The sequence below is a fragment of the Pleurodeles waltl genome, chromosome 4_2, assembly GCF_031143425.1.
Source record: "Pleurodeles waltl isolate 20211129_DDA chromosome 4_2, aPleWal1.hap1.20221129, whole genome shotgun sequence".
In the NCBI taxonomy this organism is placed as follows: domain Eukaryota; kingdom Metazoa; phylum Chordata; class Amphibia; order Caudata; family Salamandridae; genus Pleurodeles; species Pleurodeles waltl.
In genome coordinates this window covers 837,667,631-837,681,817 of record NC_090443.1, presented here as the reverse complement: position 1 = coordinate 837,681,817, position 14,187 = coordinate 837,667,631, and the positions used below count along the sequence as shown (strand labels likewise).

Sequence of the window (14,187 nt, the reverse complement as noted above, 5' to 3'; positions counted from 1 at the left end):
TTATGACCATGATGGTTACCGCCATGGTCATCCGCCACTTCTCCGATCCGACCGCTGGGCTGGAGACCTGGGTCTCCAGCCCGGCGGTCGTCACAATACCGCCAGCGGTATCATGACCCGGCTGACCGCAATGGATTTCATGGGGTTAGGAACCGCCATGAAATCCATGGAGGTGAGCACTATCAGTGCCAGGGAATTCCTTCCCTGGCACTGATAGGAGTCTCCTCCACCCCACCCCCCCACCCTGCGTCCTTCCCCTACACCCCCCACCACCCCTGCCACCCCCAAAGGTGGCAGGACCCCACTCCCCACCCCGACCCCCAACATTACATTACACATTCACACCCGACATGCACGCAGGCACCACCAACACACATACCCGCACACACACCAACATACATGCCAACAGCCACACACACAGTCATACGCACACACCCACATCCAGACATACACGCACACATCCGTACAGACATACATACAGACAGACACGCACTCATTTCCAAACACACAACACCCCCGCATGCATACACGCACTCACACATCCCCTCTACATACACACACGCACACCCCCATGCACGCACACAACACACAATGCCCCCCACCCCCCTCCCCTAATGGACGATCAACTTACCTGGTCCGTTGATCCTCCGGGAGGAGACGGGATCCATGGGGGCTGCTCCGCTGCCACCACACTGTCAACAGAACACCGCCACGCCGAATCACAGAACGTGATTCGGTGGGCGGTGTTCTGTTGACGTGGCGGTGGAGGTGGAGCAACCTCCACTTCCCAGCCGCCCGCCAGTATGGCTGCTGGTGGCTCTCCGTCCGGAAAAGGACAGAGGGCTGCCAGCAGTCATAATACGCCGAGCGGAAAACCGCCACCACTGGCGGTCTTCAGCACGGCGGTCCCTCGGCCGTCTTGTCAAAAGACCGCTGAGGTTGAAATGACCCCCTTAGTCTCTTTCCTTTGCAGGTCCTCTTCTGACAGAATTCACCCTTGGGTTCTACTAGTCTGGTGTGGGACTTGCACAATCCTTTGGCTAAGTAATCCTTTTTGTTTTGGGGAAAACCAGGTACTTACCTCTGCTCCGCTGGTCGCTCGGGGTCACTCTGATACTCACCTCTTGGGGTCTGTAGTTCCTCCAGCCCCTGACTAAAGACTCCACATCCTTGGGTGGGGGACTGTATCTTGCATTCCACTTTCTTAGTGTATGGTTTGGCCCTCCCCTAGGGCCCTCACTATTTTCTAATACTTTTGCTTGTTGTTTCTATGCTATTTTCCAATTGTGAATGTGTATATAATTAGTGTGTACTTACCTCCAGTTGGGGGGAACTACCTACAAGTATTCTAGTGTTGTGGTACCATTATAAAGTACCTTTATTTTTGCAACACTGTGTGGTTCTTTTATGTGTGATAGTGCTGTGTGACTATAGTGGTATTGCATAAGCTTTGAATGTCTCCTAGATAAGTCTTGGCTGCTGATCCCCAGCTACCTCTAGAGAGCCCTGGCTTCTTATACACTGCCTACACTTCACTAATAAGGGATACCTGTACCTGGTATAAGTTGATAATGCACCGGCCAGCTTTCTACAGAAATTCGTTGTGAAAGTTGTGGTGAGGAATGGCGTTATCGCTAACCTATCGGGGGGAGATCATCAGTTCCAGTGTGTAGTAGGAACTGTGAAAGAAGGGTGGTCCAGTGAGAGGAGATAGGACGCTTACAAAGGTATCTGACTTCTTCCTATTGAAGGGCGTCTTCTTCTGCCGTCCCCCATTTACATATTTCCCCATACCAAGCAGCTAGAGGGGGGTTGTCAGAGTGCCAGTGAAGAGTGAGTGTACGTTTGTCAGGGAGTAGTGCTAGGGAGACAAAGCGGGTGCGGACCCTAGGCTGCTTGTGTGGGTTGAAGATGCCAAGGGAGCACACCTCCCAGATATCAGTGTCAGGAAAATCTGTTACCTGCTGCAGTATGGCATGTACTATTGTCCAACAGTGTTGTAGTGCAGGAGAGGACCAAAGCATGTGTTCCAGACCTGCGCTGTGAGTGCAGCAATGTGGACAGCGTGTGTTCACCTTGGGAAAAAGGCAATTTATTTAGGCTGGGATAAGATATGCACAGTGAATCATAAAGAACTGAAGATTCTTGAAATGTGAGTTGCGTGACACCTGCTGAGGGAACTCTAAGGCTATAGCCCACTTTTTGTCATGTAAAGTGTGCCCAAACTCAGCCGCCCACTTATGTCTGAGCATATCTAAGTGGAGCATCATGAGCTCACAGATGGCTTTATAAATCCAGTTAATGAGATGACGACCGGTGCCTACGGTAAGGAAAGTATGCAATACGGGTGTGTTGCGGGTTCGGAGTCTGTGGCTTTCCAGAGGGTGCAAAAGGTATGGGTAAATTGACGGTGTAGGAGGCCAAAATCTGCCATGAGTTGGTCAAATGAAAGGAGTTGACCAGTGAGGAAAAGGTCTCCGGTTAAACAGATGGAATGTTCCATCCAAAAAATCCCGGGAACTTGGAAAGGCCAACCAGGGGAAGTGTCAGAGTGTAAGACAATAGATTTGGTGCCATACGGTGTATTCGTGCCATGCACATCCATGCAACAGTCACTTGAAGGGGTCGCAGGGATGAGGATGGAGGTCCCAGAAGCAGGAGGTGATGGACTACAGGCATTGAGAGAACACCTTGGGTATCAGAGGTTTGGCTCACATGCCTTCCAACTGTCAGGCGTGAGATCCATTGCAGCTGAGCTGCAAAATAGTATGCCTCAAAGGATGGGGCACTGAGTCCTCTCCGGTCAGTAGGAAGCTGTAGTTTGCGGAGGGCAACATGGCATAGTCCACCTCCCAAATGAGAGTGCCCATTAGAGAGTCGACGTCTGCATAAAATTAATGTTGGGGGGGACTATGAGGTTGGTGACGTAGTAGAGCAAACAAGGTAACATGTTCATTTTTGCCAGTGCTATTTTACCAATAGGAGCTAGCAGTAATGATTGCCAAAACTGCATTTGTGATTTAATGCCCATCAATGCCATTGCCCACGAAGGGGAGTGTCGCCTAGGCAGTTGGATCGGTCGGGCTGGTTGGGATGGAGTGGGTGTATGGCCAGTTTGTTCCAGTTTACTTGATGTCCGACCACCCTAGCAGACATCTAAGGGGTACTGGGTAATGGGGAGAGGTCTGAGGTGACATCTTTTATGTAACTGAGGAGGTCTTCTGTTGTTAGAAATGGAGTCTCTAGTTGGGAGTCAGTATGCATTCTGTCCAAGCACGGACCCTCACTATAATCATGGTAATGGAGATGCTCACCTAGGATAATCCCTGCTCACCCCCTTGGTAGCTTGGTAGAAGCCGCCAGGCTTATCTCAGCGGCAATGTGTAAAGTATTTGTACCATCACACACAGTAACGCAGTGAAAACACCACAAAATGAACACAACTCCAGCTAAGATAAATAGCCGACTTTTATCTGAGCAAAACAGAACCAAAATGACAAAAATCCAACATACATAAGCAAAGTTATGAATTTTCAAAGAATAAACTTCAATATAGCACTTAGAAACACAAGTGCTGCAATTTGGTGCTGTCATGGCATCATGACAGAGTCATTCCCAACAATCCAACGGCAATCATGCTAGTCACAGGGTCGCAGGACCCCCAGGTACAATACCTTTTGAAAATGAGGAAACAAGCTGGTGCATAGAGTTGCGGATCGAGGCGTCGCTGGATCCGGTGCAGTGTCGGTTCTGGTGCTGTGGAGCAGAGGAGCAGAGGCATCAGCGCAAGACGTCGGGTCCTTGCTGCGGTGCAGTGGAGATGAGGCGGCGGTGGTGCAAAGCATCGGTTCCTTACCTTTCCAGTGGGGTCGATATCCAGAGGTCACGACGTGGTGCGCCCACCTCATTGCATCGCAGTCACACCACGAGGCTGCAGGTGCTGTGGCAGAGTCGGGTGTCACGGACATCGGTGACACGGCACTTCAGAACTCACAGAGCCGGGACTTCAGCGAGGCTGCGGTGGCGTTGGGCCTACACGGTCGATCAGGGTCATTGCACTCCCACCAGCATCACGGCTTCGGTTGCAGGCGACGTGGCAGCGGTGTCAGTCCGGGCATCGACGGAAGTCAGTGCGCTTGATTTTCATTGGTATTTCACCAGCTTCTCCTTTCAAGGGCCCAGGGACTGGATTAAACACAACTTAGCAGGGTAGGAGTCTCAGCAAGAGAGTCCAGGTGCTGACAGAGGCAGCCTTTGATGGCCCTGAGACCTCAGAATATGGGGCAAGCTCAGTCCAAGCCTTTGGAGAAACTTCACAAGCAGGGTACGCAGCAAAGTCCAGTCTTTGCTCCCTCTAAGGCAGAGGCAGCAACTGCAGGCCAACCCAGCAAAGCACACACAGAAAAGGGGCAGTACTCCTCCTCCAGCTCCTCAGCTCTTCTTCTTAGCAGAGGTTCCTCTTGATCCAAAAGTGTCTGGTGTGCCACTCGAAGAAAGTAATCCCAATCCTGAAAATGAAGATGTTTCTCTAGCATGGGCCAAGGAGGAAACTCAGGAGGAAGGCGACTAGTGGCTTTCTCTGGGGTAAAGAACGGCGTGAGTTCAGATGCGAGTGCGAAGGATTTAAATCAAGACGTAATATATTGTATGGGGTCCTAGCCATTGGTCTCCGGCACCCCCAGGAAGGCTTTGCCAGAATCAACCTTCAGTATCCTCTGCCCTATCTTACAGACAATTGATTCCTTCCTGGAGGTCATGGATAGTCTGTTGATTGTCCATGGTGATAGGTTGTAGGGTTGCCAATTGTTTTTCCCCATCGGACATCTTATCAGAAAGTTTATGGTGGTCATCGCAAAGAAAACTGAGTTTAGTAGCCAGAGCATCTAAGCAGAACTCAATGGAAATGCGTGAGTGGTCAATGTCAGCTAAAACTTGGTCTCGCTTGTCCAATGAAGACATTGTCTAAGTGGGCCATCCTTGTAGTGTAGCGGGGATGGTAGCAGGAAGGTGCTTAGTTTCTGATGTCAGGAACGTGGTGGTTGAGTGGAGCCCTCCCATGGTCGGTGACCTTGGAGGCTGGAAGTTGTGTTTGGGGCGTAACCTCCTGCACAGTAAGAAGAAAAAGGGGGACTGGGGAAAGACAAAAGAAGGCTAGCATCTCAGGGCTGCGATTACTGTAGGACCTCCAGAGAAAGATGAAGCGCCCATGATCTCCAGGTGCATCAGACGCCAAGCTTAATGTCTAGGTCTCTCGGGCTAGTGAAGGATGTAATTCCGGGGTGAAAGGCCTCTCCTGTGGAGACAGGAGCTCCTCACACACTGACCGCCTCCATGGCAGTGCCGAAGTAGAAGAGTGACCACACAGGTAGTAGGAGAGCACACAAATGAGCTGTAGTCAACAAATTGGTACCCAATCCTAGTCAAGTAGTGGCATAAGGGAGTTCCCCTGGTTGTGTGCAGGGAGTGGACAGGCCTTACCCGTGTGTCCCAGCAGAAGTGACAAAGAAGAGAGTGGGAACCTCCCCTCTAGTTAGGAATAAGTCAAGTGAGGAGGGCCCTCATCCCCCTTGTCTAGTAGAAGCGTATGAAACAATCACAGGGGAGCGTCTTGAGGGGCCTATATGGCTGAGGATGAGCCTAAGGTCACTAGGGCCTGAAAGGACCCTCCCCCCTTTGCGTGCTCCGACTTGAACGCCGATGCGGGGAGGGTAGGTCAATAAATTAGGAGCAGGCGGCAGGTTCAAGGCGTCCCTCCTCACGTGAACCGATATGATCGCTGATGTGAAGGGAGACACTGGGTGAGAAGCCTCATGCCAGCAGAAGCCCGTAAAGGTGATGAGGCAGCAGAGAGAGGGCCGCGAGTCATTGAAGGCTTCGGATCAATGTGAGGTAAATCCCAAGGTGCGTCCTAGGGCTGGTAGGCGAGGCAACAGGTATGCAGCGACATCCTGACCACCGCGTGTGCACCAGCAAGAGCCCTAAAGCGAGGGGGGGAAGAGAAGGCAGGTGGCATAAGCCTGGGAGTTTGCAGTGGGCCTCTGAGGCAGAAGTCAGAAAGGTGAGTGTGGCCCAGGACCAGCAGTCAAGCAAACAGCACACGGCAATGCCCTGATTACCAGGGGCAGGCCGCCGTGCTAGTGAAGCCCATCTTCGCGTGCATGGATGAGAGAGCTGAGGCGAGGGGGTGGAAATGAGACGTAGGGTGCAGGTTCAGGGAGACAGCAGGCCGCAGCATAGAGAAAGCTGCCAGAAGCAGGCGCTGTACAGTAGAGGGCACCACAGCTCACCTGGGGTCTGGAGAAGGCAAGGTCCTCGGTACAGATCAGGAGCAGGTGTCAGGCTACCAAGCACGTCTCCCCCAGGGGTCCAATAGGTTATGTTAGGGGGTCAAAGTAGTGGATGCGGCATGATGGGCTGGAAGCAGCCAAGGGATGAGGGCTCAACCTGGGGCACGCCATACGTCACTCAGGCCTAGAAAGAGGCATCTGTGCTTGACTGCAGGAGCATAAGTGACTCCTCAAAGGCCACAGCAGAATTTGGCAGGGTTTGCTGGATCAAAGTGTAGCCCCAAGCTTTCAGCGAGGGGGAGCTCAGGCCAGGCCAGGATGGCTGTTGCTGTGCGAGCTGGCGAGTGGAGCTGCAGAGGTTCGCCTCTGCCATCCTAACTGTCTTGGCCACCTGAAGAGGATTACCCTTTGAATAGGTAACCATAAACTCCTGTCACATAGGATATTCTATCAAGAAATAGCTAGCAATTCATAATAGTAAATCATTTTGGCCATAATTTCAAGTTCGACCCAAATTTTTAATCCGGATTCCAAACATATCATAAACCGTGCGGGCAACAGTAAAAAAAAAAAACAATTGTTCAACTCTGGGCTTTATGTCAAGTAATCAGGAGACCTTTTCGCATCTATAATTGTAAAGGAAGAATGAGTGGGAGACTGAAAGTCTGAAAAAATATTGTGCTGGTGTAGAACCAATGAGCCCTTCCCTTTTAATTCTATATATGATTGGTCCTTTCCCAGTCCTGATTAAGGCCCTGCAATATAGAGGGGGTCAAAATGCATTGAGATTCAACCATAAAATCCCCAATGGAATGGCCCCAAATTATATCATTATTATTCACCTTTATAATAAGTAAGAAAAAGTTAAATATACATTTTTAGCCACTGATAAAAGTGAGTACTGAGTATGTAGCACACTGTTGTGTAGTTGTGTACACAGAAGACTATTATTCTGTCTTCATGTGTGCAAGTATCTTGTATGCCACTGTATACGTAAGGAAAATGCAAATAAAACATACTGGACTTATCAGTGGTTTTACGACTCCCCCACTTTAGCTTATATTCTCAGTGAGGAAATAATGTGTATTATATGGTGTGGTTGTGCGTCCTCCCCATGTAATACACTTACCCACCCCTATAGGGCCCTTAGATTTCATTTGTAAAACCTTCAGCTCAACCCTGCGTAGCTGTGGCTCTGAGCAGCAAGGCTGGTACTGCAATGAGCAGTTGGTGGCGACCTGTAGATTTTGGGCTACCAACTTTCCCAAGCAGGCTTCTCAGCTTTTGTGCACTTGTACTGTGAACAGGAGGTCAGCTACCTGACCCTCGGAGTCTCTTAACTTTGACTGGGCCCTTGCGATGGTCTCCCCACAAGCAGTACACAGCAGGCAATGTCCCTCTACTTTGCTAGCTACCAGGATCAGCAGGTGCAGTCCACCCCGGTGCAGCCTGTCTTTGCTGGATTCACAGGACTCCAGGACAGTCCTTCTTCCAATCCATTAGAGATCTGAGAACTGGGAGCCAGAGGTGCCCTATTTGTATTCAGAAGTTGCCCTCAGGGTAGGGTGCTGCTTGTAGCCAATGGCCTACCAGGTCCCCTCCCTCCTGATAACCACTTCCTGGGAAGTGTAGCATTTGGCTATCACAAGATTCACCATTCTGGAAACATCCAGCTCTCGACGTCCAGAGCTACCTAGAGGGCTACTTGCTCCTGAAAAAACAATTTGACAGCAGATTTCTCCTCTCCTTCCTGGGTGCCAGCTAGTCTGCCTAAAGCAGTGGGCCTGCCCCTCTCCCAAGCATTCCCCATTTGCTCTTTAAAGGCGGCTTCAGCTTTGAAGGTAACCTTTTGGGCCAATACCTGTGTGGCTACTTGTGGGAGGGAGGTAACACCTATCTCCAGGGCAGGTCCAAGTGTCTCTTTTCCTAGGAGTCATTAGCACACCTCCATAGTATGGCAAATGATTTTGTCTTTAAAATCAAATCGACTTGATGCAGAATGTTGTGATACTTTGGAGTATCAAGTTTTGATTGCAACGTTCAGGAGTTAGCACAGTTGAGGGGTCAGTTTGTAATCCTGCACTCGCCAACTGGGCGACCAAGTCTTTCAACACTAAAAACAATAGTTTGATGTTTTTAATGTTAAAACACGAAAAATTATTGTTATTCCAATGAAATGTGCTGCACCCTGTCTTAGGGTTCAATAGACCTGCCATAGGGGTGATTTACACATGTTTCAGAGGGACTGCTGGCTTTGGCATGGCTCAAAGTGGCAAAGTCAGACTAGCAGTTCAAAACTGCTCTTCCAGTCTTCCGACTTTGAGACTCGTTTTACCTCTATCACACCCAGGGTGACTCAACCATTTCTGCAATCCCTAGGGTGACTTACAGGTAAATTAGTCTATGCTAATTTAGTATAGCCAATGTAGCATACACGCCTTGAGATCGAGGCACTGGCACAGAGGGCAGGTCCCAGTGCACTTTTGAGTCAAGAAACCAAAAGGATCTGTCAAAAAATGGAAATGAGGGTGACCATACAAAAACAGGCACGTCCTCACATTTTGCGTTATTTGTTTGTGTACAGTAAATATATGATGACAAACTAAGCAGATTGATAATTTGCCCTCTCACACCCACCCCAACCTTGCCCTCTGTCAGAGGGGTCCTTTGTAATCATTCAAAAGCAATCCCTTGCCCTCTGCCTTATGAGCATTAGGACAATTCTAGAATTTTCTTGCCACAGCAAAGGTCCTGGTTTCAGTGGGTTTGCACTTACAGTCATTTCTCACCATTATTCACAGTAACTGTTAGCATGCCCTGCATTTTCTTATCTTGTTAATGTGGACTGTATTTTACAGGTTGCGTCTCTTCAAGATGAAAGAAACAGTTTATTGGCTGAAAACGAGATTATGAATGATAGAATAAATCAGTTGGATTCTTTTGATGAACCACATACTATGGTGACAAAAAAGTACTTTCTCGTCCAACTGCAACTCGACCAGTTGCAAGAAGAAAATTTCAGGTTGGTAAATACTAAATAAACTTTTCTAAATGTGAAAAATGTTCAAGACTTGTCTAATTCAGATGTGCTGCTAGAAGCTATGGAAAACTCAAGTATTTAAATTATAAGTGGTTTTCTTTATGTTTTAGGAATAATGGAGTGGTTCACACAAATTTCTAATGTAGTTTGTCAGCACCATGTTCCGATTGCACATAGCGTTGTGGTATTGGTGCAATTTTCGATGGCATTTGCACCAACTGTAAAGCGCTAAAATTTATTTGACATTTGCATCCTCTGACGAGCACAGATGAAACATTTTTCGTTGATTGGTCGGTCCTTGTAAATTATGCGCAATTTTCTGTTGAAATCAGTCCCTGCCATGGAGCCCTATCTCTAAGTCGACCTAAGTACCTACGATCGATTTTTACTTACCAAGTTTCGGAAGGACCTCCTGCATTATCTGTTAGCATTTCCCTGGGGCAGAACTGGGAACAATATATCTCCGCAGGATACTCTACATTTCACTATGTTTTGTAGTTTTTATGCGGTCCCCAGTAAAAGATTTCCTCATTCCGCTTTTCCGCTGCCAGGCCTTTCCCACGTCCTATGCCAGGCCTTTTTTTGGCTATTTGGGGCAGTTCGCACTTAGGCCCTCATAACTTTTTGTCCACATAAGCTAGCCAAGCCAAATTTGCGTCCTTTTTTTCCAACATCCTAGGGATTCTATAGGTACCCAGACTTTGTGGGTTCCCCTGAAGGAGGCCAAGAAATTAGCCAAAATACAGTGAAATTTTCGTTTTTGTCAAAAAAAATGGGAAAAAGTGGCTGCAGAAGAAGGCTTGTGGTTTTTTCCCCCTGAAAATGGCATCAACAAAGGGTTTACAGTGCTAAAATCACCAGCTTCCCAGCTTTCAGGAACAGGCAGACTTGAATCAGAAAACCCAATTTTTCAACACAAAGTTTGCATTTTGCTGGCACATACCCCATATTTAAGATTTTTTCTGCTTTCAGCCTCCTTCCAGTCAGTGACAGAAATGGGCGTGAAACCAATGCTGGATCCCAGAAACCTAAACACTTCTGAAAAGTAGACAAAATTCTGAATTCAGCAAGGGGTCATTTGTGTAGATCCTACAAGGGTTTCCTACAGAAAATAACAACTGAAAAAGAAAAATATTGAAATTGAGGTGAAAAAAACTGCACTTATTCTCTACGTTTTACTCTGTAACTTTTTCCTGCAATGTCAGATTTTTGAAAGAAATATACCGTTACGTCTGCTGGACTCTTCTGGTTGCGGGGATATATAGGGCTTGTAGGTTCATCAAGAACCCTAGGTACCCAGAGCCAATAAATGAGCTGCACCCTGCAGTGCGTTTTCATTCTATACCGGGTATACAGCAATTCATTTGCTGAAATATAAAGAGTGAAAAATAGCTATCAAGAAAACCTTTGTATTTCCAAAATGGGCACAGGATAAGGTGTTGAGGATTAGTGGTTACTTGCACATCTCTGAATTCCGGGGTGACCATACTAGCATGTGAATTACAGGGAATTTCTCAAATAGACGTCTTTTTTACACACTCTCTTATATTTGGAAGGAAAAAATGTAGGGAAAGACAAGGGGCAATAACACTTGTTTTGCTATTCTATGTTCCCCCAAGTCTCCCGATAAAAATGATACCTCACTTGTGTGGGTAGGCCTAGCGCCAGCGACAGGAAATGCCCCTAAACACAACGTGGACACATCACAATTTTTGACAGAAAACAGAGGTGTTTTTTACAAAGTGCCTACCTGTAGATTTTGGCCTCTAGCTCAGCCAGCACCTAGGGAAACCTACCAAACCTGTGCATTTGTGAAAACTAGAGACCTAGGGGAATCCAAGATGGGGTGACTTCCACCCAGCGTTCCCTCAAGTCTCCCGATAAAAATGATACCTCACTTGTGTGGGTAGGCCTAGCGCCCTTGATAGGAAATGCCCTAAAACACAACGTGAACACATCACATTTTTTTAAAGAAAACAGACGTGTTTTTTGCAAAGTGCCTACCTGTAGATTTTGGCCTCTAGCTCGGCCGGCACCTAGGGAAATCTACCAAACCTGTGCATTTTTGTAAACTAGAGAACTAGGGGAATCCAAGATGGGGTGACTTGTGGGGCTCTGACCAGGTTCTGTTACCCAGAATCCTTTGCAAACCTCAAAATTTGGCTAAAAAAACACGTTTTCCTCACATTTCGGTGACAGAAAGTTCTGGAATCTGAGAGGAGCCACAAATTTCCTTCCACCCAGCGTTCCCCCAAGTCTCCCGATAAAAATGATACCTCACTTGTGTTGGTATGCCTAGCGCCCGCAACAGGAAATGCCCCAAAACGCAACGTGGACACATCACAATTTTTGACCGAAAACAGAGGTGTTTTTTGCAAAGTGCCTACCTGTAGATTTTGGCCTCTAGCTCAGCCGGCACCTAGGGAAACCTACCACACCTGTGCATTTTTGAAAACTAGAGACCTAGGGGAATCCAAGATGGGGTGACTTGTGGTGCTCTGACCAGGTTCTGTTACCCAGAATTCTTTGCAAACCTCAAAATTTGGCTAAAATAAACACGTTTTCCACTCATTTCGGTGACAGAAAGTTGTGGAATCTGAGAAGAGCCACAAATTTTCTTTCCCCCAGCGTTTCCCCCAGTCTCCCGATAAAAATGGTACCTCACTTGTGTGGGTAGGCCTAGCGCCCACGAAAGGATATGGCCCAAAACACAACGTGGACACATCACATTTTTTCATAGAAAACAGTGCCTACCCACTTGTGTGGGTAGGCCTAGCGCCCATGAAAGGAAATGGCCCAAAACACAACGTGGACACATCACATTTTTTCATAGAAAACAGTACCTACCTGTGGATTTTGGCCTCTAGCTCAGCCGGCACCTGGGGAAACCTAGGAACCAGCGCATTTTTGAAAACTAGAAACCCAGGGGAATTCCAGATGGGGTGACTTGTGGGGCTCTGACCAGGTTCTGTTACCCAGAATCCTTTGCAAACATCAAAATTTGGCCAAAAAAAACACTTTTTCCTCTCATTTAGGTGACAGAAAGTTCTGGAATCTGAGAGGAGCCACAAATTTTTTTCCACCCAGCGTTCCCCCAAGTCTCCCAATAAAAATGGTTCCTCACTTGTGTGGGTAGGCCTAGTGCCCACGAACGGAAATAGCCCAAAACACAACGTGAACACATCACATTTTTTCACAGAAAACAGGTGTTTTTTGCAAAGTGCCTACCTGTGGATTTTGGCCTCTAACTCAGCCGGCCCGAGGGGAGGCAGAAATGGCCTAAAATAAATTTGCACCCCCCCCCCCCCCCCGTCCCCCAACCCCCCCAAATCCTCCTCGGGAGCGACCCTTGCCTACGGGGTCGCTCCCCCTGCGTGACATTGGCGCAAAAAAAAAATCCCCGGTGCCTAGTGATTTATGCCCCCTTGGGGGCAGAAATGGTCTAAATACAATTTGCCCCCCAGGGGAGCAACCCTTGCCTAATGGGTCGCTCCCCATCTCTAAAAAAACAAACAAACAAACAAAACCCACAAAAATAAAATTTGCCCTGGTGCCTAGAGGTTTCTGCCCCCAGGGGGGGCAGAAATGGCCTAAAATAAATTTGCTCCCCCACCCCCCCAAGCCCCCCCAGGTGAGCGACCCTTGCCTACGGGGTCGCTCCCCCTGCGTGACATTGGGGCAGAAAAAAAAATCCCCAGTGCCTAGTGGTTTCTGCCCCCTTTGGGGGCAGATTGGCGTAGCAAAAATCGGCCGATCTGCCCCCAAAGGGGGCAGAAATGGCCTAAATACAATTTTCCACTCCAGGGGAGCGACCCTTGTCTAGGGGTCGCTCCCCATCTGTAAAAAAAAAAAAAAAAATCCCTGGTGCCTAGTGGTTTCTGCCCCCCTTGGGGGCAGATCGGCCTAATCAAATTAGGCTTATCTGCCCCCCCCATGGGGGGCAGAAATGGCCTAAAATAAATTTTCCGCCCAGGGGAGCAACCCTTGCCTAAGGGGTCGCTCCCCTTGAGTGAAATTCACATTAAAAAAAAAACCTCCCTGGTGTCTAGTGGTTTCTGTCCCCCTTGGGGGCAGATTGGCCTCACAAAAATAGGCCAATGGGGGCAGAAATGGCCTAAATATAATTTCCCCCCTAGGGGAGCGACCCTTGCCCAAGGGGTCGCTCCCTTATGACAATTTCAACTAAAGAGCTCCCCACCTCCAAAAAAAAAAAAAGATCCCTGGTGCCTAGAGGTTTCTGCCCCCAGGGTGGGGCAGAAAAGGCCTTCCAAAAAAATGCCCCCCATTGGGAGTGACCCTTGCCCAAGGGGTCGCTCCCTTATGACAATTTCAACAAAAAAATAAAAATCCCTTGGTGTCTAGTGGGCGTTTCAAAAGCCGGATTGCAAGCAATCCGGCTTTTGAAATGCTCAGAGAGCCTTCAAAGGGAAGGAAATACATTTCCTCCCCTTTAAAGCCTCTCTGGGCCTCCCCCACGTGATCAAAAGAGAAATGCTTTGCATTTCTCTTTCGATCGCGCTGGAAGCTCGGAGGTCCTGTGACAAATCAGCGCGCAATCGTGCGCTGACGTCACAGGGGGTGGGGTGGGGTCAGGGATGGAAGGGGAAGGGCTTCCCCTTCCATCCTTGCCTTGGGGGGGTGGGTGGGAGCATGGGGGGGAGCACTAGCGCTCCCACCAGTTCCCGGGTCCATGACGAGGTGATCTCGTCCAAGTCACCCGGGAACCAGTGCTCTGGACGAGATCACCTCGTCCAGGGCACAGTAGGGGTTAAAACTTTTCCAAAGTTCAACCCGCTCCTCTGTACCTTCAAATACTCCTGGGAGAAATCATTTTAAACATAGATAGTAAATATGGCTTTT

At 48.5% G+C, this 14,187-nt stretch overlaps 1 protein-coding gene across 1 annotated transcript in view; it reads left to right on the top strand.

Annotated features, from left to right (window-relative positions):
* The window catches only part of HOOK1 (hook microtubule tethering protein 1), a 921,358-nt gene that overhangs the window by 477,464 nt on the left and 429,707 nt on the right, over positions 1–14,187 (top strand). Inside the window, exon 9 of the mRNA XM_069232567.1 lies at positions 9,146–9,309. Within this exon, the coding sequence (XP_069088668.1) occupies positions 9,146–9,309 (164 nt within the window). The remainder of the gene's footprint in view (positions 1–9,145; positions 9,310–14,187) is intronic.